This window comes from Tympanuchus pallidicinctus, unplaced genomic scaffold (assembly GCF_026119805.1).
Source record: "Tympanuchus pallidicinctus isolate F22 unplaced genomic scaffold, pur_lepc_1.0 scaffold2, whole genome shotgun sequence".
Classification (NCBI taxonomy): Eukaryota; Metazoa; Chordata; class Aves; order Galliformes; family Phasianidae; genus Tympanuchus; species Tympanuchus pallidicinctus.
In genome coordinates, this window is record NW_026294721.1 from 2,432,810 (window position 1) to 2,455,085 (window position 22,276).

At 44.3% G+C, this 22,276-nt stretch overlaps 1 protein-coding gene across 3 annotated transcripts in view; it reads right to left on the minus strand.

Annotated features, from left to right (window-relative positions):
• Positions 1–1,798: 1,798 nt before the first annotated feature.
• The window catches only part of ADRA1D (adrenoceptor alpha 1D), a 40,011-nt gene continuing 19,533 nt past the window's right edge, over positions 1,799–22,276 (minus strand). Inside the window, exons 2-3 of one of the 3 annotated variants that reach the window (XR_008206622.1) lie at positions 5,058–5,728; positions 1,799–2,503 (exon numbers count right to left, since the gene is read on the minus strand). Coding sequence is in view for 2 of the 3 variants with exons in the window: in XM_052682471.1 (XP_052538431.1) it covers positions 5,160–5,728 (569 nt within the window). In the remaining variant the exon portion in view is untranslated. Of the gene's footprint in view, positions 5,729–15,417; positions 15,491–22,276 lie in introns of all 3 variants that reach the window. The other 2 variants (XM_052682472.1, XM_052682471.1) reach the window with 2 other exon arrangements.

The following is a 22,276-nucleotide window of genomic DNA, read 5'->3' on the forward strand; positions in this document are numbered from 1 at the left end:
TTCATCAAATGCTGTCTCAAATGCAGACAAGTGCTGGAAGGCTACATGAAGATATACATGATCTTTTAAGGGTTGCAGTGAAACAAAATGGCTGAGTCAAACTGGGAGAGATGTTGGACCACCACCACACTTTACTACACAACCCTAATCCCCTGACTGTGCCTTAGTTACACAAGTCATACAATGCTCTCCATGGATTAAACTTGGGATGAGGAGAGATGCTCAGCCCAGCGCTGTGGTTCTGGCTCTGAAGACTCACTCAGCCCTTGTGACTATGGCATTGGTCTTGCTCATCATGCCCTAAAGAAAGTCAACTAACAATTTCCTCATGGAATTCACGCAGGGCATCAGCCTAGTTTGTCAGTCATGCAGAAAGGAAGGAAGTCCCTTCAGAAAACTGAGAGTGGCATCAGCCAAGAGCATCCTTTGCTGCAGGCTTGCCAGAAGACACAGCATCTGCCTCCTTCAGTATCAGCCTGACTCAAACACACACAAGCACAACCAAAATACATAGGTCAGTCATGACAACCTCATCCTGGAGCTGTTGAGCTGCAGTCAGAGAGCTGTTTCTGTAGGACAGACAGCCTTGGGCTCTGTTCCATCATTTGCTTTGTAAAGAACTATTTCTGGGATACCTCTGTTGGATGTTTTCAGAGCTCTGTTTCTTCCTTCACCACATTTCAGTCTCTGTTATATGCTGCTGCCCTAGAGTTCTGTGGGGCAGTTATCTTCTTTTCTTAACCTGTTCTCCCCTTTGGGATTTCCAGCTTAGAGCCCTTCCCATGATACACAGCCATGAGGAAACTGCTGCCTGGTATCATCAGGATGCATTTTGGAAAGCAGACTATTTAAAGTGAAGCTGGAGCATGTGAAATGCTGTTTTATTTCACCATAGGTAGGTTTTTTGGTGGATTTTTTTTTTTTTTTTTTTTTTGTGAATGATGATGGAATTTGAACTTTAGAAGTAAAACTATTTCTTTTCTCCCTAGAGAAATCTTCAATAAGCTGAGATTTCAGTTTTCATTAAAAAGCTTACCCTGATGGAAGTTTGTTCACCAGATCTGAGCATAACCATAGAATCATTAAGATTGTAAAAGACCACTGAGATCATCAAGTCCCCACACCAACCCATCCCCACCATGGCCACTAAATCGTATCCCTCGGTGCCAAACCTACTCTTTCCTTGAACATCTCCAGGGATGATGACTCCACCACATTTCCTGAAAGCTCTTTTGAAGAAAAATGTTTCCTAATCCCTAATATGAACCTCCACTGGAGCAACTTAAAGCCATAACCTCTTGTTACCTGTGAGAAGAGGCCAACTTCTACTTCACTATAATCTCCTTTCAGGAGGTTGTAGAGAGAAATAATATCTCCCCTGAGCCTCTTCTTCTTCTGACTGAATAATCCCAGCCAGACCAAACAATGACATAAAAAACTCAAATCCCATAAACCATGCAAATCCCACACACTGTGCAATAGCTTTCCCTCCTCTTGCTCTCCTTCATTCCCACAAGTCATGGCTGCATCCACACCCCTTCTGCTACATGTAGTACCTGGGAGAAGGCATGGCTTGGTCCAACCCCTTTATCCCTATGTGGCATGAGGCAGACAACATTCTCTTCTGACTTATCATCACAAATTCTTGCCTGGGGGAATGATAATCCTTGTGGAATTAAAAAAAAAAGCCTTTGTAAAAAACACAGTGGCTGGTAGTATACAGATTTTACTTCCTCCCTCCCTCATCCCCTACAACCTCTGTTATAAAAATCAGACACAGCAGCAGTTCACAACCATGTTTTAGACAGGTTTGTGCATGTATTTGGTACAAATAAACAAAAATATGTGCATTTTGTTTCATAGAGCTTACATCAATCCAACATTACTTGAATCACAAAACAGAAATACTCCGGCTAATAAATATGTCTGGGAATGAAAAATAAAAATCTATACATAAAAAATTCCAATGTCTGCTAAAGAAAATGTACACTTATATACACACTGTAAACAATAGTAATGCAACCCAACTGCTGTCCAGCTCAGGCTGACAGGGATGTTCCTTCTTCCTCAGATGGGACTCATGAGAGTCTACAGCTCTTCACTACTCAACACTCGACTCACTGAAGCAGCAAGCTCTGATGATGCAAGAGTGGCACAAAGCCAGTGTGATGAGGTGATTGCTACTGGATAACCAAGGGATGAGTGCTTTGGGAATGGCTCGCTTGGAAAATTTGGAGAAATGGGGTCTTATTCTCAGCTGGTCACATTCCTTGTTGGTCCACAGAAATCAATGGGATCAGATAAAATTTACCTTCTGAAGTCTGAGCTCGTTTTTCTAAGCTTGGAGTTTAATGGAATCAGAGGGAAATGCTCAAGCTTAAATACTTAGGTCACATTTCATACAACATTGTCTTTCTTCCCCTGGAGCACAGGCAGACCCAGTCTCCCCTAAATGAGGATGTACAGAATCCAGTCCCAGTATGGATTCTTCTGATGCAATATCCTAAAAGAAAGGAGGTCCTTAGGTGAGAAATGAGTATTTTCTCTTAGTGTGGAGTTTGAGATTTTTTCCTACAGCACCTTGTAGAGTATCTTCTCGGGGCTGATTAAACACCCACAGCTGCAATGGGGGAAAGTAAATGGGCCAGAGTGTGGGCACTGTTGTATGTGTATGCACAGGTGGGCTTACACAGATTTAATCCTCCTTTTCTATCCTGTGAGTCTTTCAAAGATTGGGATTGAGAGACAGAAAAAAACTCAGAATATTCCTTCTTTCCCTTCTCTATATATTACATATGTAAAAGCAATAAAGAGAGCGTGTGTGTCAGTATGGTCATGGATGAGCACTTTACTCAGTGCTATGGGTGTCTGGCTGGATTCCCACCGAGGCTGTGCAGCAGCACTGAGGCAGATCTGCTCCTGAGCATCAGAAAGAATCCAATGGAAAGCGCCCATCTTTCCCTTGGCTAGACTTTCACAGGCAGGTAGTAATGCATTTGAGTTCAGTGTAAATGCAGTGCTGCCCATTTGTCTTGATGAGGTTAATGGCTGGGAGGAAAATATTTGGTCAAAATCTGCAGTAATTCATCCAGTTCAGAGTCCATTGCATTGAGTAAGGGGCAGAAAGGTACTATGGGTGCTGAGATAGGGTCTACTCTGCGTGCCATCTCTCAGCATGGGTTTAGATTTCCTTTAAAGCAGATGAACAGCAGGTAGGAAGTTGCATTCTCCATGCCATGCCTGGGAGTTCTTTGTCTCCTTTGACAGCCATCCTTACAATGATTAGGTGGATGTGCAGTAGGCATGCTCATGAATGATTCCTGAAAGGTGTGGAAGACAGTGCTGATGTGGACTAGTTTCCATACAGAATATACTCAGCATTGTCTCCACCCTTGATCTTTATGTTCCCATTTTTAATTCACCTTCAGATTCAGACTGCCTCCACCACCTATGTGTTTCGTGCCTCTGCCCATGGCTAAATCTTATAGTCATTATTTGTGGAAACTCTTAGGCTCACTGACAGTCTGAAACTTGATAAAAACAATGCCTACAATATATGGCCAAGAAAAGTTTTCTTAAATGTTCAGCTCAGGGTCTGTGAGCTTAGGGCTGGGCTATCCTGTCCCAACTGCATCCTCCCTGAGGTCCTGGGAGGAGGCCATGGTGCCTTCCTGAGGGAAGGGGACTGTGACACTGTGAGTAGGGCAAAATAAAACACCACACTCTTACAAACACAGCTCTTGTCCACACTAACCAAGGTTAAGTGCTGCTAAGGCTTTGATGTGTCAGGAACAAGGGAAGCTGCCTGGGAAAGGAGTCATGAATATAAAGTCATTGAATCATCTGGGTTGGAAAAGACATTCAAGTTCACCAAGTCCCACCATCAACCTGACTAGTTCCACCACTGAGCTACGTCCCTCAGTGCCACATCTATCCACCTCTGAAATACCTCCAGGGATGGGGACTCCCCCACTTCTCTGGAGAGCCCATTCCAGTGTTTGACCATCCTCTCCATGAAGAAATCCTTCCCGATATCGACTATATATCTTCCTGGTGCAATGTGGCTGCTTCCTCATGTTCCAGTATGATCCTGACTGGAGAGAAGATGCATCCATGTGAGGGAGCTCCCACTGCACGTCAGCTCCATTTAAGTAATGAGTAATAGAGCCAGAACTTAAATGGCTCTATGTCTGCCCACCACACTCCTGCTGAGTCACAGCTCTGGTTGAGTGCGAACATGAGCAAAGCACCTAGGATGCATCTTTACTCAGTGCTGTTTGACAGAAACAGCAAGTGAGAATAAGAAAGGGAAAGAAAAAGGCTGGGGATGGCCAACATCAAAAGGAGTTGCTTTCTCTGTGTCACAGCAGGATGCTTGCTGGAACAAAGTGAGCTGCACATTTTTTCACTGGAAACTGGAATTAGAAACGTGTCACAGGTAGGAATTAGAGAAAAAAGACCTGCACACCCATTGGATCAGTGTATACATCTGGACTGTTCCTCTGTCCTAAAACCAAATGATGTGGTGGTGGCAAAGCTCTGGGCACCACAGACATGATGGCTGAGGGACAAGATCCCCCAGCCCTGCTTGGGAATACTGCTGTTTGCTCACCCAGGCAAAGGCCTGGGCCAAAGATTCTATTGAGCCCCACAGTCCTGCAAGCTCCCAACATGTTGTCTAAAGGATCAGCTGCCAGCTCCTGCTCACAGCATCCATTCTGGATGCCACCTCTGGATGGAAACGTTATCATGTATACTAAGGCAGAGTTGGCACCTTCTGGGGTTCAGTCCTTCCAGTAGTGGTGTTTTTAAGGCAAAGAAGACATCTTGTGTTCCCTTAATTGGACAGCTTCCTCCAAAGTACAAGATAAACATCACATTGGAGGAAACAGACTTTTTCTGAAGGCCATATTCACCCCACATTTCCCCCTCTTGCCACAGCTCATTACAATGGGATATTCCACTGGCTCTTATTTGAGGAACACATAATCCCATAGAAGGAATTGATGTCTCCATGGAGGATACTTCTAAAACCTTTGGGCAACTGCATTTTATACCTGATTGCTGCTTCCAGTCTGCCTGACAGACCCATAGATGGTACCCCTTTGTTTTTCTGCAAGATACCACTAAAGAAACCATCGACACCTGTCCCAGCGGCTTCAAATATCCGTTTCTCTCAACCCACAGCAGTCTGTTAAATCATAGGTTTGATAGTCAATGGTTTCCATAAAGTCATGAGGGATCCCAATAGAGACAGACTCCACCTCTGTCTTGTAGGTGGCCGTCACCCCTCCTTTGCTGGACCCTCCCCGGATTTTGTTAGAAAGGCTGTTCATCTTCTCTTTCAGCTGGGCGGATGCTGGTTTCTGGAAAGGGGTGAGCATTTTCCAGCCCTTGAAGCTGAGTGTTCGCCTCTTGCTCGCTCTCTCCTGCAAGGAGGAGTTAAATATGAAGGAGCTATTCAGGGTGCTAATCCTGGGCCTCAGGTCCGTCTCGGAGTCCTGCACACAGCTGTTCACCGAGGCCCCTCGCCAGTGGTGGTCGTAGACACGCCAGATGGGCCGCCTTCTGCGGTGGCATTGGCACTTGAGCAGCCTGATGAATGCTCTCTTGAACTCTTTGCTGGAGCAGGGGTAGATGATGGGATTCACGCAGCTGTTGAAGTATCCCAGCCAGAAGATGACCTTGAAGACCATTTCTGAAGGTTTCAGAGATGGGAAGAAAGAACCTTGGAAGAGATGGAAGGAAATAAGGTTAGAAAAAGTGAAAGGACATGGCAGCACAGTGTAGCAAGGCTGGTGGACAGCCATTTCCTGGAAGGTGAGTCCAGAAAGAAAGCTGAAGTTGTGTTTCTGACATTAGGTCCTTGGCTTGCAGTATTATTGATATCAAAGGAAAATCTGAGCACTATAGTGCTGGAAGGTATAGAACGTAAAGATGGATAATACCATCTTCTTAGCAGGAACCTCCCAGCCTCCACTGTAACAGGGCTTGTAGTCGCTGTCCTGCTCTAAACTGATGCAGGAGAGCCAAATCCATGAGGCATCTTCCATATCTCAGGACTGAGTTGCTTTTTGAGACCTTATAGCAATGTCTGAGGGTATTATTTTGGGGATAAGATTCGATAGTCTGGGGAGGCAGACCTCAAAGGCCATACAGTTCCCAGTTCTAAACCCCACTGCAGGCAGGGATGCCCACCACTGATTCAGGCACAAGGTCAGGTTGCCCAAAGTCCCATCCAACCTGGTCTTGAACACCACCTCTGAGCTGGAAGTCCCTGCTGGTTTTCCTAAAACAGTTGAGGTTTTCTTTGCAGCCAGAGGATGTCAGTGTTGCTCCCACATGGCCCCATTCCTTAGCATTACCCACTCACATCCGAAATAACTTTCTGACTCAGCCTTAATTTCTTTTAATTTTAGCTCTGGATGACAAATCATGTCACCATGTGACTGAGCGTTAATTCGTATTTTAGTAAATAACATTAGCTCTGGATATCATTATTATTTTCCCCATGCTCAAAAGCCTGGTGTCAAAACAGTCAAACAGGTGCCAGATATTCAGGACTAAAGCTCTGAATTTCCATAGACTGCATTAAAAATCCCCACAATGGTGGTTTTCTACTTTTTGGATAGGAAAAAAAAACACACACACACACACACACACACACACAAAAAAAAAAAGAAAAAGAAAAAAAAAAAAAAAAAAAAAAAAAAAAAAGCCATCATCCAGGAAACTCAGAGCTCTGATTTAGGCAAAGCCTTCTTACATTCATCCACCCCTCCACAGTGCAGAGTTTGCAGACAGACTTAGTCTGTAGTGGGGGCTCAGTGGGGTATGTTGGCTCATACACAGCGGGGTATGTGGGCTACCCCATCACAGAGAGATCTCCTCATTTTCTGATGATTAGGGCAGGGAAAGCACACACACAGAAGTATAAATCAAATATCTGCCATAGGCCAACTCAAGCCATAGGGATGGAGCTCATGCTGGCTGTCAATATGTGCTGTGGGTGGCACGCAATAAAGATAGCAAACAGGCCTGATGTCTCTGTGCTGAAAAGACCTGGGGCTGTCATGGAGATGGATGGCATTTGCAGAGTAATGAGCAGCTTCTGGTGGTGCAGTCCATGGTCTCAAACAGAGCTCGGATAGAGGTCTGCCGAAGCCGCGCCCCTGCTGTGGTTGTGTTTGAGTCAAAGAGTTTATTCCTTCTGGGATAGTGCTGAATTTAGAGCTGTATTGGCTCATTGACTCACAACATCAAAATCTAACCACAGAAGCACCATCCGTGGAGTGTTTAGGCCCCAGCAGTGAAGGAGCAGTCTCCATTTGTACTGCATTTAGTGTCTTCTCCATTCTCCAGCCACCTGAGCTTTGAGCCTTCCCCTTTTCTTGCACCCCCAGGTCGCCCCAAGGATCCTGATGCAACATTCCATCCTGATGCAACACGGACCAGTGGTAGTTTCTAAGATCAACACCAATTCCTATCCTTAATTTCATGTCTTGGCTGGAATGGTGGGAACATTTTGGGTGGGGAAGCTCTTTACCAAGAGACTGGTGAAGTCCTGGAACAGGCTGCCCAGAGAGGCTGTGGATGCCCCATCCTGAAGGTGTTAAAGGCCAGGTTGGATGGGGCCCTGGGCAGCCTGGTCCGGTGTTAGATATGGAGGTTGGCAGCCCTACCCGCGGCAGGAGGGTTGGAGCTTGATGATCCTTGAGGTCCCTTCCAACCCAAGCCATTCTATGATCCTGTGATTTTCCATGTTCCACCCTGGTCCAATCTCCAGGACCATGGGTTCCCTGGCTTTCAGCTCTGCAGTAAGACCTTACGTTGTCCAATCTTGACTCTGCCATAGCTTGCTGTGAGCACTGGGGGCCGAGGCAGGCAAATAAATCCTTGAGGCATGAAATCTCACTCACATTCTTGTCAAGGGAGAGGTTCTGTGCCTCAGTTTACCCACTGGAGAAAAAGGACGATTGCCATCATCTCTTTCACAGTATTATTGTGAACCCTATTTGCACTGTGCACTTGGTTCTTAGAGGAACCATAGCTTTATGCAAAATACTTTTTTTTTTTAACTGAGAAAGGGGAAAATAAAACTTCATTGCACTGTGCAGTTTCTGTGCTATGTTCTTTGTTCTAACATCCTGATTGTGAATACAAACTGAATAGCACAAGCTACAAATTCCCTGTATTTCTACTTTGGCTGGTGTTCACCTCCTAGAACCTTGTGTACATCTGAAGACAAGGGACTCATTACCATCATCATTACCATGCAAATAAGCATGCCCCCTGGAAGAAACGTGTACTGTGTGCATCCATGGTTTCCTCTTTTGATCATACTGGGATGAACAGAACAGGGCAGGGAGTCCCCAGAATAGTTCTCTGGCTTGTAATCTTGTGCATGCTGGAGCATTTGGCTATCTTGGTAAGCACTGGGAAGTTACTTCTAAAAAAGAGATTTTGGGGCATTTAAGAAGAATTTAAGAAAATAATAAAGTATGGAGAGAATTAGCTTGTTCTTTGTGCACATGAACATTGAATTACATTTTGATAGATGGAAGATTTACAAATTGAGCTGTAGGATTATGGATCATAGAATCACAGAATCATTAAGATGGGAAATGAGTTCTAAGATCCCCAAGTTCAAACCCAACTCATCCCCACCATGCCCACTGATCATGTTCCTCAGTGCCACCTCTCCATGGTTCTTGACCCCCCCTACCTCTTCCCTGGGCAGAAATGGTGTTGGAAGAAAGCACTAAGTTAATGGGCACCTAAAATGCTCAGGAAAAAGTCCGATACCTCCAAGGTCTAGAAATAGAAAACTGGAATAAAATGTCAGGTATAGCAAGGAGAAATGATACATTAGCATATGAGCTTGAAAACTCAGTGCAGGATCATATTTGGATGATCTCAAAACATCAAAAACGTAACAGGGCAATATCAAAGGCAGTAGATGGAGTCCAAATGTTTTAGGACCTGTGTGACAGCACTGTATTTGAACTCCCAGTTGTATCTTGGTGGAGGATGTTCCCAGGCAGGGTGGGATGCAGAGCTTCATCCATTGGCTGGTCAAAAAAGTTCTGTGCTGCCTTGTGCAGATGCTACTGAGGTCTTCATTTTCTCCTATTATATATATATATATCCATATAATAATGCTCTTGGGGGGATCATTGAAAGTCTTTTTTGAGTTCTAGTTCATAAAGTACTTATGAGCATGAAGCTCATTATGGGCTTTTCTGGCCACAGTCAAAGTGTTTTCTTTCTTTTCTTCCAGGCTCACATGAAGTAAATTAATTAAATTTGGCCCAAAGCAATCATATTTTTGTCAGTTTCCACTTGTTACATAGCTTGTACCCTTCCTTGCTGGACTTCTATGAAGGACAGTACAACTGACATGTCTGCCAAGCCATGGAACAACGGACTGGATATCAGCAAAGACTTCTGCCTATGTGTGGGGCTGGGAATCTGAAGTTCTAGCTAGTCTTTTACAACCTTCTCCTCCATCTACTGTCAATAAGTTCCTCTGGCCATCTGCAGGCATATCAGGGTTCACAGCGGGTTAACATCTCCCTGCAACTGGTGGCATATCTTTGGGTGATGCCTTCCTAGGATGGATCCAAGAGCTGCTTGGCGAAGGGAGGAGGACAGTGCGTTCACAGTGACTCCAGCATTTTCCCCAGAGGACGATGGCATTAGGATATTGAGTGGAATTCCTCAGGCCTGTGAGCCTTCCAGCTGTGGCCCAGCCCCATAAACAAGCTGAAGATAAGCAACAGCTTCTGTCACGCCAATAAAAACCCTGGTAAGCTGCCTGTGTGCATCGCTGCATGTAGGCATGCCTGTTTCTCTGAACTTCTGCACACTGATCCTGCTGGGAAGAAGAGCATGGAGAAACCACCCCTTCCCTATTTATTACTGATATTCTTGGCAGCACTGTTTTGTCCCACACTGGTGGTTGGATAGGCTCTTTCTGGAGAGCTCCAGCAATGACAAAGCCCATGAGCCCATGGAATGCAAGGTCCCTGTGGCAGAGAGGACAATCTGCAATGTGGTGGGGCTCAGTGAAGCCTTGTGTTAGGGCTGAGGGCAGAAGTTGCAAAGATGGAAGATGCCATCCATGGGGGTTTCTGGGAGCTTTGGAGAACCTTGGCACTTTCAATAGCATATCAACTCTGAGAACTGAGCATGGTTTTCCCATAAGCAAGCAAATAATAATTTGACAGAACCTTATTCTCCTAATTTACTGATGTAATTCACTGCTCTCCTAACATGCTGTCGTTTGCCCAGAGATATGGTTGATGCCGTGTTTCTGGAGACTTTTAAGGCCAGGCTGGATCTGGCCATAAACAACTTGAGCTGTGGGTGTCCCTGTTCATTGCAGGGGAGCTGAAATAGATGACCTTTGAAGAATCTTTCCAGCTCTAAAGTCTCCATGATTCTATGATGTCTCCTTAGCTTTCCCCTAAGTTACACCGCATCAGTAGAAGTTTGGATGAAAGCTCCCAGAGCTCTCACTGGGGCTTTTCTCAAAGCAATCCTGTGAATGTGAACCACCAAGGCAATCCACTGCCATGTGAATCTTTCCAAGAAAATCTACCTGCTAACCAACTCACCCATCTAAGTTTAAGCATCTAAAAAGGTCCCAGGGCTCCTCTTCCACTCAGTGGCATAACTGACAGTGTCAGTGGAATGGATGTAGTAATCCATTTCATTGTGAAGCTTTAGCCCATACTGGCCAGGTGAATTTCTCCCAACTGGACTCTTAGCTCATGGGCAGATACCATGTTATATAAAGGCATATCAGGGTGACTTGGGACGAATTTCATTCTTAGTGTCAGTGGCACCTCATGCTCTCCTGTCTTGGGAAGAATCTTGCAGTCTTTCAAAGCAACAGTTTCCCTTGTGACTCCCATCACTGGGAACATTTTGTCAGTGAACCTCCCTAGTGACAAAGGGTGGCTCAGTGGAAGTCTCACACATACATTTGCCCAGGGAAATAGAGTTATTGTCTCTGGAGGCTTTCAAGACACGGGTAGGTGTGACACTTATGGACATGGTTAGTGGGCATGGTGGGGTTGGATTAGCAATTGAACTGGATGAGCTTTGAGGTCTTTTCCAACCTCAATGATTCTCATGATTCTGTAATTCTATGATCTAAACTAACAGCAACAATAGGATCTACCAACAGAAACCTAACTTGTCCAAACTGCTCATTTGCTTAGAATGCTCCAACTCAATCCCTCCAGATACATCTCATCCAGGGAACAATTCACTCTGGAGACTGCTCTCAAAAGGCCAACAGGACATGATTGTGAAGTCCCTTAGCAATGTTGCAGCAGGCTCTGTACCCTTAATCATTTCCATATGCCTTTATGCCACATCACAGGGCATAAAATGCAAAGCGTCTATTTAAGACTAAAGATCCACTCTGGTGGGCTGTTCTTCCAGCGATCCATCACTCCTGCAAGAGATTAATCATTCTCTAGGACCACTAGGAAAGTGCATGGGGCCTAAGAGAGGCTTTGGGCCAGAGACTGTGAAGTACAGAACCATAGAATATCCTGAATCGGAGGGCACCCATAAGGATCAACTTAAACTCCTCTTTCCATACAGGACCACCCCAATTCCAAGCTCTATGTCTGGGAACACTGTCCAAAAGATTCCTGAGCTCTAGCAGCTCAGGGCTGTGCTCACTGCCTTGGCTATGCTATTCCATGTCCACTGCACTCTGGGGCAGAACCTTTCCTTAAACCCCACGTGATCATCCCCTGATTCTGCTCCATGCCATTCCCTTTAGTCCTGTCACCAGAGAGCAGAGATCAAGTTTCCATAGTACAATGAAGTCAGGTCTGGACCCAGTGTATAGGCTGGGAGGGCACTGATGCTTTGTTTGGGGTCACACAACTGAAAACAGCAGAAGGCAATCTCCAGGAGGAGCATACATCCTTAGCATTCCTCTTCCAAGGAACAGGATACCCCATGCTAGCATCATGCAAAGATTCATTACCTTGAATCTAATGCTTCCAATCTTTAATTAGGGATTTATAAAGACAAATGTCTTGCAGAAGATAAGAAAGGAAAATTAATTTACCCTTGGGGACTATGGCCTGCTGCTGCATAGAGTTTGCTCTAAAGATGTACAGAGTCTTGGATCTCTAGAAGAGGCAAGAGTGGATTCCCTTGATTTCCAGCTCTGTAGCCCTGTGGCATGATTATAAAACCATCCATTTCAAATATTTCTGTCAGCAGTATGAGAGCTTTTCCCTGGTTCCTGATATCTAACAGGAGCTATGTGCACATGAATTGGACAGGACCTGGCAGAGCAGAGGCAGAGACATTCTGAAACCACATCTGGGGTTGAATGTTGCAAACCAAGCTCATTTCTCCATTTTTAAAGCTTTGAAAAATGGCTAAGAAAACATTTTTGCAAAGGAATGAAGAGCAAGACTGAATGTCTGCTTCACATTTTGTAGAAAGCAATGTTGACCCATTTGCTGTCTCATATTTGCAGTGAAGTCAGGACCCGGATTGCTGTTGACCATAAATCCCGGGTCACCTGATGAACTTGCCATCAAAGGTACGTAGGATGATGGGTTTTAAAAATGAGTCACAGGATTAATAAAAAGACAAAGATGTTGGATTTTTTTTTTTCCTTTCATTTTTTTTCTTTGGCTCCTGGTACAGACTCCCTTAAAAGTAATATTTTTGCAGCATCTATTATGCTTGGGAAAGATAGATGTATATCCAACTGCCTATTCCTTAATGATTCACAGATAGCAGCCTGTCTCCAGCCCCAAAGGGAACTTTAAAACAAACCTTAAAATTATGAGACTCAGCAAAAGGACGTAAATAAAATTAGGAAAGCAAAACAAAACAAAAGCACGTCTGAAAGACTCACCAATTTGGCAAATCCAAAGGGAAATACAAGGAAGGTTTTTATTTGCCTAATGCAAATAAGGAAAAATAACAATAATAAGTCTCCAGAGAGAAGGAAGAAGTCAGGGTAACTGAGTTGCATGTCAAGAGCTCATCTTTCTGTTTGAGCAGGATGAGGATTGGAATTCACTTGCTGATGTTAGAGCAAGCACAACAGAGACCGCAGTGAAATTCTTGCCTGCATGGTTAAACAGATGAAACAAGCTTGGAGCAGCCTCTGAAAAGAAAATTTCCATCTGGCTCAGGATCTGAATGAACACAATGGCCATGCGATGTTGCTAGGTTCCCTCCAGGGCAATACAAAAATCAGTGTGTCATTCAGAGAGGAGCACTCCCGTGGCTCTCTGTCGTGCAAATGTTGGAGCGTCCTGAGCACGATGGTGTTGCTGCATCTGAGCCTGGCAATCTCTTCCGTGCATGATAACGTCTCGGAAACACTTTTAGGTAATGCAGCCAGTATGACTGTCCTGTGGGGGAGGGAAGGATTTACAGGCAAGTTTGTAAAGTAGGAGTAGACGTGGCCTTGGAAGTGGAACGTTGCACATTTTGTTTGTTGGACTAGATGAATCTTAAAGATCCCTTCCAACTAAAGCCATTCTATAATTCTGTTATTCTGCGGACAAAACTTCAACTATAGGCAAAGATAATCCACAGATGCTACTTATTCAAGTTCCCTGTCAGCTAACCATACACACACAATGTGTATGAAGCCAACCTGTGAAAATTCCCAGTCGTGGATAATATTTTCCTAAACTGCTGGTTTGCATAAAGTGCTGTTTTGGTGGTCCATAACTCCAAGCAGCGTGTAGCTAACAGCCTTCCAGTTATGTCCTTAGCTTCCTGATGTTTGCATTGCTGTCTCACGGGTGTGACTTGGTTAAATATAGGAGATTTGTGGAATTTTTATCATCCTGTTGTATCTTTCTTGTCTTAGCCATACAACTGGCAATAAACTGCCGTGACCTTGCTATTTCCCAAGAAAAAACATGCTATGGGAAGTCATTATGGGGCTAAGTTCAACATGGGGTTGGCTAGGAATATGCAGTATCCATTCAATCCTTCTGTAAAAGAAGATGTGTGGCTTTAAGGGCAATTTCTACTTCGTTGCATTCCCCACTGGCTTCCATTGGCAATCCATTGGATCTGTTTTTCAGTCTTTGTCAGCAGAGGTTTCCAATAGACTTCAAACTAATGCAGCACCTGGTCAATATTAGGAAATACTGTATGACTTATTTAATGGACTATTCTAAAAAATCAACAAGAATTTTATGACTATCAACATCATTATTTAGATAGATGAAAAGATAGCATAGCAGTGGCTGCCAACTCAATAAATGCATGCTGATATAAATGCACAACAACTAAGGAAGAGAGATGGCAAAAATTATTCTGGAGGGATCTATTGAAGATTCATCACAGTAATCTACTTGAGGAAACCTGAGGTATTACAATGAATGAAGTGATGAAAATCTTCCCCACAAGGTGGGTAAGTCAGTAGACACATCGCTATACTTATCCCTCTGATATCTTGTTTGATGCATATATTTCATGGAATGCCATCAAAGATTTTTGCAAGTAGATTGCAAAAATGTTTCTTCAGCCCTTGCCACGAAACTTTGTCCTTCTGTATCTATAAATGATGAATCAGTGTAGTACAGGGCTTCAAACTGGTTGTTCTCCAGCTTTTCTGAAGCAGAAGCTGTTAATCCTCACCGCTTTTTGCAGACTGCCTGACTCCCTTTAAATCTGTTTTTCCATTAACCATTTATCAAGACTTCATAGACCAGCACGGTCTGGAGGCCACAACTTAGGAATCACTGTTCTAGACTACTGGTTCTTGCTTTTATTAGCAAACACAATGACTTTGTGTGAAGCACTGCAGCTGGCTTTCTCTATGCAAATCCTTTCAGCAGTGTTGAGTGTTCTCATGAAGCTTCCTATGCAAATAATTATTATTCCTCTGTGAGTTCCACAAACAGAAGCCTGGCTTCTACCCATCTCCAAGACAAGATATCCCTTTTCTGTCAAACTGTCTCCTCCACTGTTGTCAGAAACATTGAGAGCGTGTATTTTCTTTTACCACAAAGTAGAAAGCTTGGGAAATCCTGGAGAAGAGAAAGAGGAGAATAATTCCCAAGCAAGTCATCTGAGTCTTGGAAAAATCGCTGTGTTTGCTGGGTCGGTCCCAAGACTTCTCTTTGTTTTTCCAACTCAGAAGTTCTTTTCTCTGCACTTGGTTTTCTAAGAATGTGAACTCACCCGCCCCGTCCTGTTTACAAGCTCGTAAATATGTAGATCAGATTTGGCTGCAGGGTAGGCTTTGGAAGGGCTGAATCTTGCTGGGAACACATGGCATTTTATGTACACTAAGGCCAGATCTGAGAAGCTCGAAGGAAAAACTCAATTTTTCACTGGGCCCTACCCAAAGAAAATTCTCCCCCAGAGCAAAATTCGTGAGTCCTGGCTTTAACTTACAGTGCGAAGCAAGCAGCAATCACCTTGAGTGGGTAGGCATCACCAGGGCACGAATAGAGAAAGGTTGATTGACCTAAAAGGTGAAAAACTGTTTTCAGCTGATTGTTTGTGATGCTTATGGCCCTGAAGCATGGAGAACTTGGTAGTGGCAGGACGCCAGCTTTTGGAAAATGCGCTATTGGAGGAGGTGTGGGAGCTTCCTTAGCGTGTTTCCACCGTACCAGTCCCAAGGACATTCTGTTTATATCAGAATCCAGCAGACAGCACGTCACCGGCCACAGAGCCTGGCACAGCACCGCTTGCAGCCCGTGTCCCTTCCTGGAGTCGCTGGCTGTGAAAGATGCTGAACGGCATCCTCCAGAGAGCTGCGAGCTGTGATGTCATGGAGGAAAGGGTGGGGAAGAAAGACTGGGGGAGGCTGGTATTTTCAGCTTTCGTGAAAAACCAGGACCTGTTGTGTGGGCTTAGGAGGGGTTATTCAAGACCAGCCAACCAACTTCTTGTTTCTTGTCAAACTTGGTGTGGAAAATCCTCCAACGCATGCCCGGTTTCCGCACCAAGCTCCAAGGCACAGCCCTTCTACAGTTATATTGCACGGGAAAATCTGCAATTATTCATTGCTTGCTGTTCTTTCTGACTTCTTCTGACGAGAAGGAAAACCTTTCTAAAAGTTTGTATTTTCTTTTTCTTGCCAGCCTGAAAGTATTCCAAGGAGACAGATAAAAGCTGCTCTGTATCTCCCAACCCTAAAAACCAGCTTTCAGCTGATATCAAGCTCTAAAAACATTACACTCCCCAAGCAGACTTTTTTCTCCCCCTAGGAAACAATGGGTCACTGTAACAGGGCTCCAAAAATACAACAGGAATGCTGATAACAACATCCACATAGCTCCCAACAGTTCCTGAAGCCTTAGCTTGGAGGGGTAAGACCTCACGTGTAGTGTCACGAGGGAAACCCCTCAGTCCTTGCCCCCATCTGCATGGTGAGGATCATGTCATCTATCTGGTATGTCCGGTTGTGCATCTTTTATCTGGTTATTTAGCAGTGCTGGCTTAAGCCATATTTTTGGGTCAAGTCAGCAGGCACAAAGCAAGGGATCAGATTTTGACTGAGGGGCACTCAGGTTGTTAGCAGGGACCATGGAAAGAGTCTGGCCTGAACTTGGTGCAATGGGCAGCAGAGCCAAGGGATGGATGGGCATGCTGATCCTGGTTTGGGAGAGTTTCTGTGTGGCAGTGCCAAGCATGTGGGGAATGCAGAGACCCCTTATCCCCTTTATTTGCCAGCGTTGTTGCATTGAGTTTGGACTCGATGGTCCCTTTGGGTCCCTTACAACACTTATGTCACAATAATGTCACAACCTGTCAGTGGGAAGGAGTGACAAGCCCAGAAATCCCAGATGATCGTTTTCTTTTCTTACTTGAAACACACATCAGGATGTCATGGGTGAATAGAAGGTAAAATGACATAAAACACACCAAAAAATGGTTATTCTGTTGACCTAACAGCAGAGCCAAGCCTGGGATGAGCACTGAGATGCTGGGAAGGGTTATAACAGCAGTCCAACTGCCATCATGGTTGTTTTGTTCAAGGTTTATAGCCACAGGGAGTCTTAAGAAGATTTTTTGGGGGGAGGGGGGAGAATGCAAGGACCTTGTCACACTGCCTGGTTTAAATGCCTGCACAGGGCAATGGGATCTTTGCTGAGAGGAGATGAGTGTCTCAAAGAGCCTCATTACAGTGATGAGGCTCACTCTCCACTGACATGTTCCCACTCTATCTCTGCCCTATCTCTACTTCTTTTTTAATCTCTGATTCTGAGGGGAAAAGATGGGAATTTGCATTCAATTTCCATGGCAATTTGTGTACATCCCCTGAGATACCCACTTGCCTCTCTCTTGCCTTTTCACCAGATAAATAAACCTTTTTGCCGCCCCTGCTCATCATTCACTGCTCAAAAGTAATAGCTGTGGGATCTAGTACGCCTACCTTAATGTGTCCTTGACTCTTAATTAACTCTTAGATGTGCTAATTTTGCATACTGACTTCTTGCTCCAGGGAGCTAACCTTAAGTGGACTTTCCAGTGCTGCTTTCATGGACAATCCCTGTCAAAATCTGTCTGGTACCATGCCAGATAATTATTATATCCTCTCCTCCCATCATCACAAAATTTTTTCACACATGCCACCTCCCTCTGATGAGATGTTTATTTGATGAATAAAGAACCAAGCCATGTATATTTTGCTTTACTTGAAGCCTTCCACCAGCAGTGTTTCCTAAAAGCAAAGAATCTGGTGTCTGCTGGGGAACCCCCAGTGGGTCCCCAAGGCTTGTTTATCTTTGAGCAGAAGTCACTTGTGTACCTCATGCAACAGATCTGCCCCCAAATAGAGATGCTGCATTTGCTCTGAGACAAGACCCAGCTTCCCTGCAGCACAGATCCTTCTTGTTCCTGCATCCAACATATGGTGGATGCTCCATACCTGGAGGTCAGGTAGGATGGGGCATTGAGCACCTGATGGAGCTGTGGGTTCATCGCAGGGAGTTGGACCAGATGGCCTTTAAGGGTCCCTTCCAACTCAAACCATTCTGTTTTTCTACGTTAAATTTTCTGAATGTATGCAAAAACAGTGCTGCCCCAAATCCTCAAACCTTTAGGCTTTCTTGTAGGGCATAAGCCCTCAAGACCTTTGCTCATCAAACCCTGAGCAAAGACATAGATAGAAGCTTTCTGTAGCTCCAGATTCTTACTCTGCTCCTATAGATCACCTTCAGATATTCAAAACACTGAAAAGAGCAATTTTGCTGGCAGCTGAAACCATCTGCCTCAGTGATTCTTCAGGACTATCAACTTGTTTGTACCCAAATAGCTTGTAACAGAGGGTGAAGCTGAGTCACCTCATGGTCCCTAGCATGAATGTTATGGGACAGATTTTAAGAATATTTACGCTCTGAACTCTCATTAAATTCATGGCCATTTGCGTGAAAAAAATATCCTTCTGAACAGGGGGGAACTTTTCCTCTGTTTCAATCCCACTATCACATACAGTAGCAATATTGTCAGTTCTGGAGGAGTGCCCTTGCCCCCCCGAAGAGCAGCACATGGGAGCATTTTGGTGAAATGGTTCTTTAGGGAAATACATTTCTTTCCAGTAACAGTTGATGACTTGATCTTGCAGCTACCTCCTTCACAGAAAGGCTGTCAAGGCTGTTGGCAGAAGGACATGTGTGATCCACCTCGGAGCAGTGATTCATGGAGTGTTAGTAATAATAACAAAAACTCGGATCATAAACAAGCCAAGAAAAGGAACAGATGAACTGGACCAAAGAAGAGTGAAAAATAGAGGGAGCTCTTATGGAAAACCATGTTCCATTTCGGTGCCCGCAATGCAGGAGAGATGCTGAGGAGATGGAAAATGCTCTGAGGAGCTCGACGAGATGATGCAAAGGTCTGGAAATCTTTACTTAGAGCATGAAATTAATGGAGTGTGATCTACTGGCATTATCCAAGAGAAATTGAAGCAGGTCGCTCATGCACTGCAGTGACATACAGGGGAAGACATTTCTGATAGCAAATGAGTTTTTAATCCAGCCAAAGGCAGTAGAAAAGCTTAATGGCTTGAATTTATAGCTAGATAAATTTACATTGGAAAGTAAGCGGTCATTTTTAATAGCAGTGATACAAAGGAACTGGAAAAAATCATGACTAGAGACATGGGTTCTCCATTATTTGCAGCCCTGAGTGTCTTTCTAAGAATAAACACGTTTTTGAGTAATGGGGTGAGTTGAAGAAGTTATTGAACAAGGTGCTTGTGTCGTCAATAAATCACAGCAGACAGAAACTTCTAGCCTTGCAAACTGTGACTAACATTAGCAAACCCTGTTCCAAAATGAGGTGGGACCTGAATATAAGACAAGTGTAAAAGCCACCATGTTATAAAGGGTCTCCAGATACACTAAGTGCAATAGCTGTCTGAGAATAGTACATCTGCTCCAAAAACTGCTTGAAGTGGGAATAGCAGTGGACTTTATTCCCCTCTGCAACATCCTTCCCTGTGTTTGACATGCACATATGCTGTGATGTCTACATCTCTGTGCATTTGCTCTTAATTAGAGCGACTGACAATGAGTCAAGCCTCTGTGTCAAGAGGTTTAATTGAGTATAATGAAGGTTTTGCTTCTTGGGGATCATGTCAACATTAAATTAATTACAATGAGCTGCAATGTTGGTATTTGAAAACAGTCGGACTCTCTGCACTCTCGCATCCAGAGCTGATGTCTTTTGGTACGCCAGTAATTGCCCACAGCAAACAAAGCTGAGAAGAAACAAGAACCACAGAGTGCACTCTGGGCTCTTCCTCTCAAAAGAACGGCTGTCACTTGCTGGCACTGATGGCAATGTTTGCATGGCCCTTTGAGTGCCATCAGCAGAGACCAGAGCCAGCTTCAAACAGCCATTCAGGTCCCAGCAGCGTTATAGCTGCATTTCTTGTGCTGCTGAAGAAATCAATGCATCGCACGCCAATACTCCTAGGCAGATCTGGAGACTCAAAAAGCAACTGGTGAGAGCAGCCTGGAGTGTCCTTGTGCTGTGCAGTCTGGTACCTGACCTCATGTTCTCCTTTAGGGTCTCTGTCAGGCTAAGCATGATGAAGACACACAGAGTGACCTCCTTGCATTTGTTTCAAGAGGAAAGCAGATAAATCCCGATTCCAGCTCTTCCAATCCTGCCTATGCTGATGGCTGCTATCTCCCAATTTCATACCAGGCCGTGTAGCATCACACAGATAGACCAGACTTCTGGTCTTCAAATGCATATGCATTTGACTTCCAAAGTGCATGACCCAACATAGCAAGGAATGAGGGTAGTAATTACTGTTTGCAGACAGAAGCTCCTTGATTGATTAAAAAAAATAATATGCTTTTCTAACTGAATCAAATGTCTTGGTGTGTGTGCAATGGAGAGGATGGAGAAAATGGTTTGGGCTGCTGTGCTTGTACGTGAGTCCTAAAATAAAGGTCTGGCACTTCAACCTCATGTATCTGGAGATGAAGACTTCCATAGTACCCTAGGGAGTTTTTGGACTCCCCCGTTACTCTTGGAATGCTCAAATCTCTCCATGCACAGATGAATTTTCCATGGAAGTTGGGCTAACTCTGTTCCAAAAAGCTGCACATAACCATGTGGCTACCTAAGGGCTAACTCACAAGGTTGAACATTGTCAAGAGTTGGGTTTTTTTTAATGTCCTCCAAGTTTGGAAAGTAAGAATAGCACAGCTGCACCTGCCCCCTTCTGATAACCTCTTTGACATCTCCTAAAAACAACTACAGAACATCAGTTCACTCCCATTACCAGTACCACTAAGTTCATGTCTGATCAGAGAGGACAAAACATCCTCATGAAATCTATGTGATTCCCCAGTTAGGAATGTATGGGGAGGTGCTGTATTTGACTCACCTCTGGAAAGTAAAGCAGTAAGCTGTTCTGCAGATGTGACCTTACTTCATGCTTAGGGAATAACATAGACAGATGTTTGACCCTGCTTCAGTAAAGAAATGGGAATGTCAGCTGAGAGTTCTTCCTTGCTAATGGCCATCTTCTGAACTAACTCATACCATGAGACAATCAGCCTCAGGGAAAGGATGCTCGTGTCTGTTACAGGAACATCCTAGGAGAAAAAAGAGCCATTTACAAAGATGGGGAAAAAGGAGACAAGCTTTGCAAAGGCTGAAATTATTCAGCAGGAGCTGAATTTAGAGTCAGTTTTCAATATAGAGTACAACTTGCACTGCTGGTGAACTTAAGAGCTTTTTCCTCAATGATAACCTGTATATAACAGGTTTTTAGTGACACAGGCACTGCCCAACATGTATGAAGTAACAAAAGCAGATGCACACTGGAACCAATTTCTGGGCAAACAGAAATTCCCAAGTAAGGGAAATATTCATAGAATCACAGTTTTGGACCTTTAAGATCATCTAATTCCAACCCCTCTGCTATAGGCAAGGACATCTCCCACTGAACCAGGTTGTTCACAGCCCCATCCAGCCTGGCCCTGAATGCTTCCAGCGAGGGGGCATTCACAGCCTCACTGGGCAACCTGTTCTAGGCCAAATCCAGCTTCTCTGACCTGAAGGAAAGGGAGGAACTAGGTCATCTCTTAAGATAATTTCCAGCCCTGGTCATCTATATTTCATGTCACAGATCCCCATGGTTTTAATGTGAAAAGGTGGAATTTTAAGAACCTTTTGCAGAGTGTGTCAGTGCATGCTTGGGAGCAATGTTCTCTGGAAATCCAGATGTCTAGCTTGTGGGAAATTTCAGTTTGATATTTGCTTTCTTCCCGAAACAGAATGCAATAAAAAATTAATGAAAATTTCCAATGAACTATAAATTAAAAACAAATAAACAAATTCCAAGAACCTCCAATGCACACTGTTGTTTAAAAATGATGGACCTCTGCAACCCTGAGAACTACCAGCTGAGGAGGAAATGCTTGTTAATCTACAGAGACAGCCATGCCAACAGCCAGTCACAACCTGGTGTGCACCACTGGGCAGGCTCTCTCTTTTCAAACCAATTGCAGGGTTCAGCAGATGGAAAGTTCTTGCCCAGATATATTCCCCAGGCTTTCCATGGTTTGATCATAAGAGGAGATTAGAGAATGGAAGTCAGGTAGTCTTTAGAATTTTTCAATCTAGAGTGCCCTAAAATCTCCAATATTAACACGATTGTACCAGGAAAACTCAAAGCTCTAGAAAGCCCCTTCTGGAGCCAGTGTACTCAAGGCTTCCAGGTTACTTGTTTTGAATCCAGGAGCGTTCACCGGGTTAGCACAGAACTGCCAAGATTTTC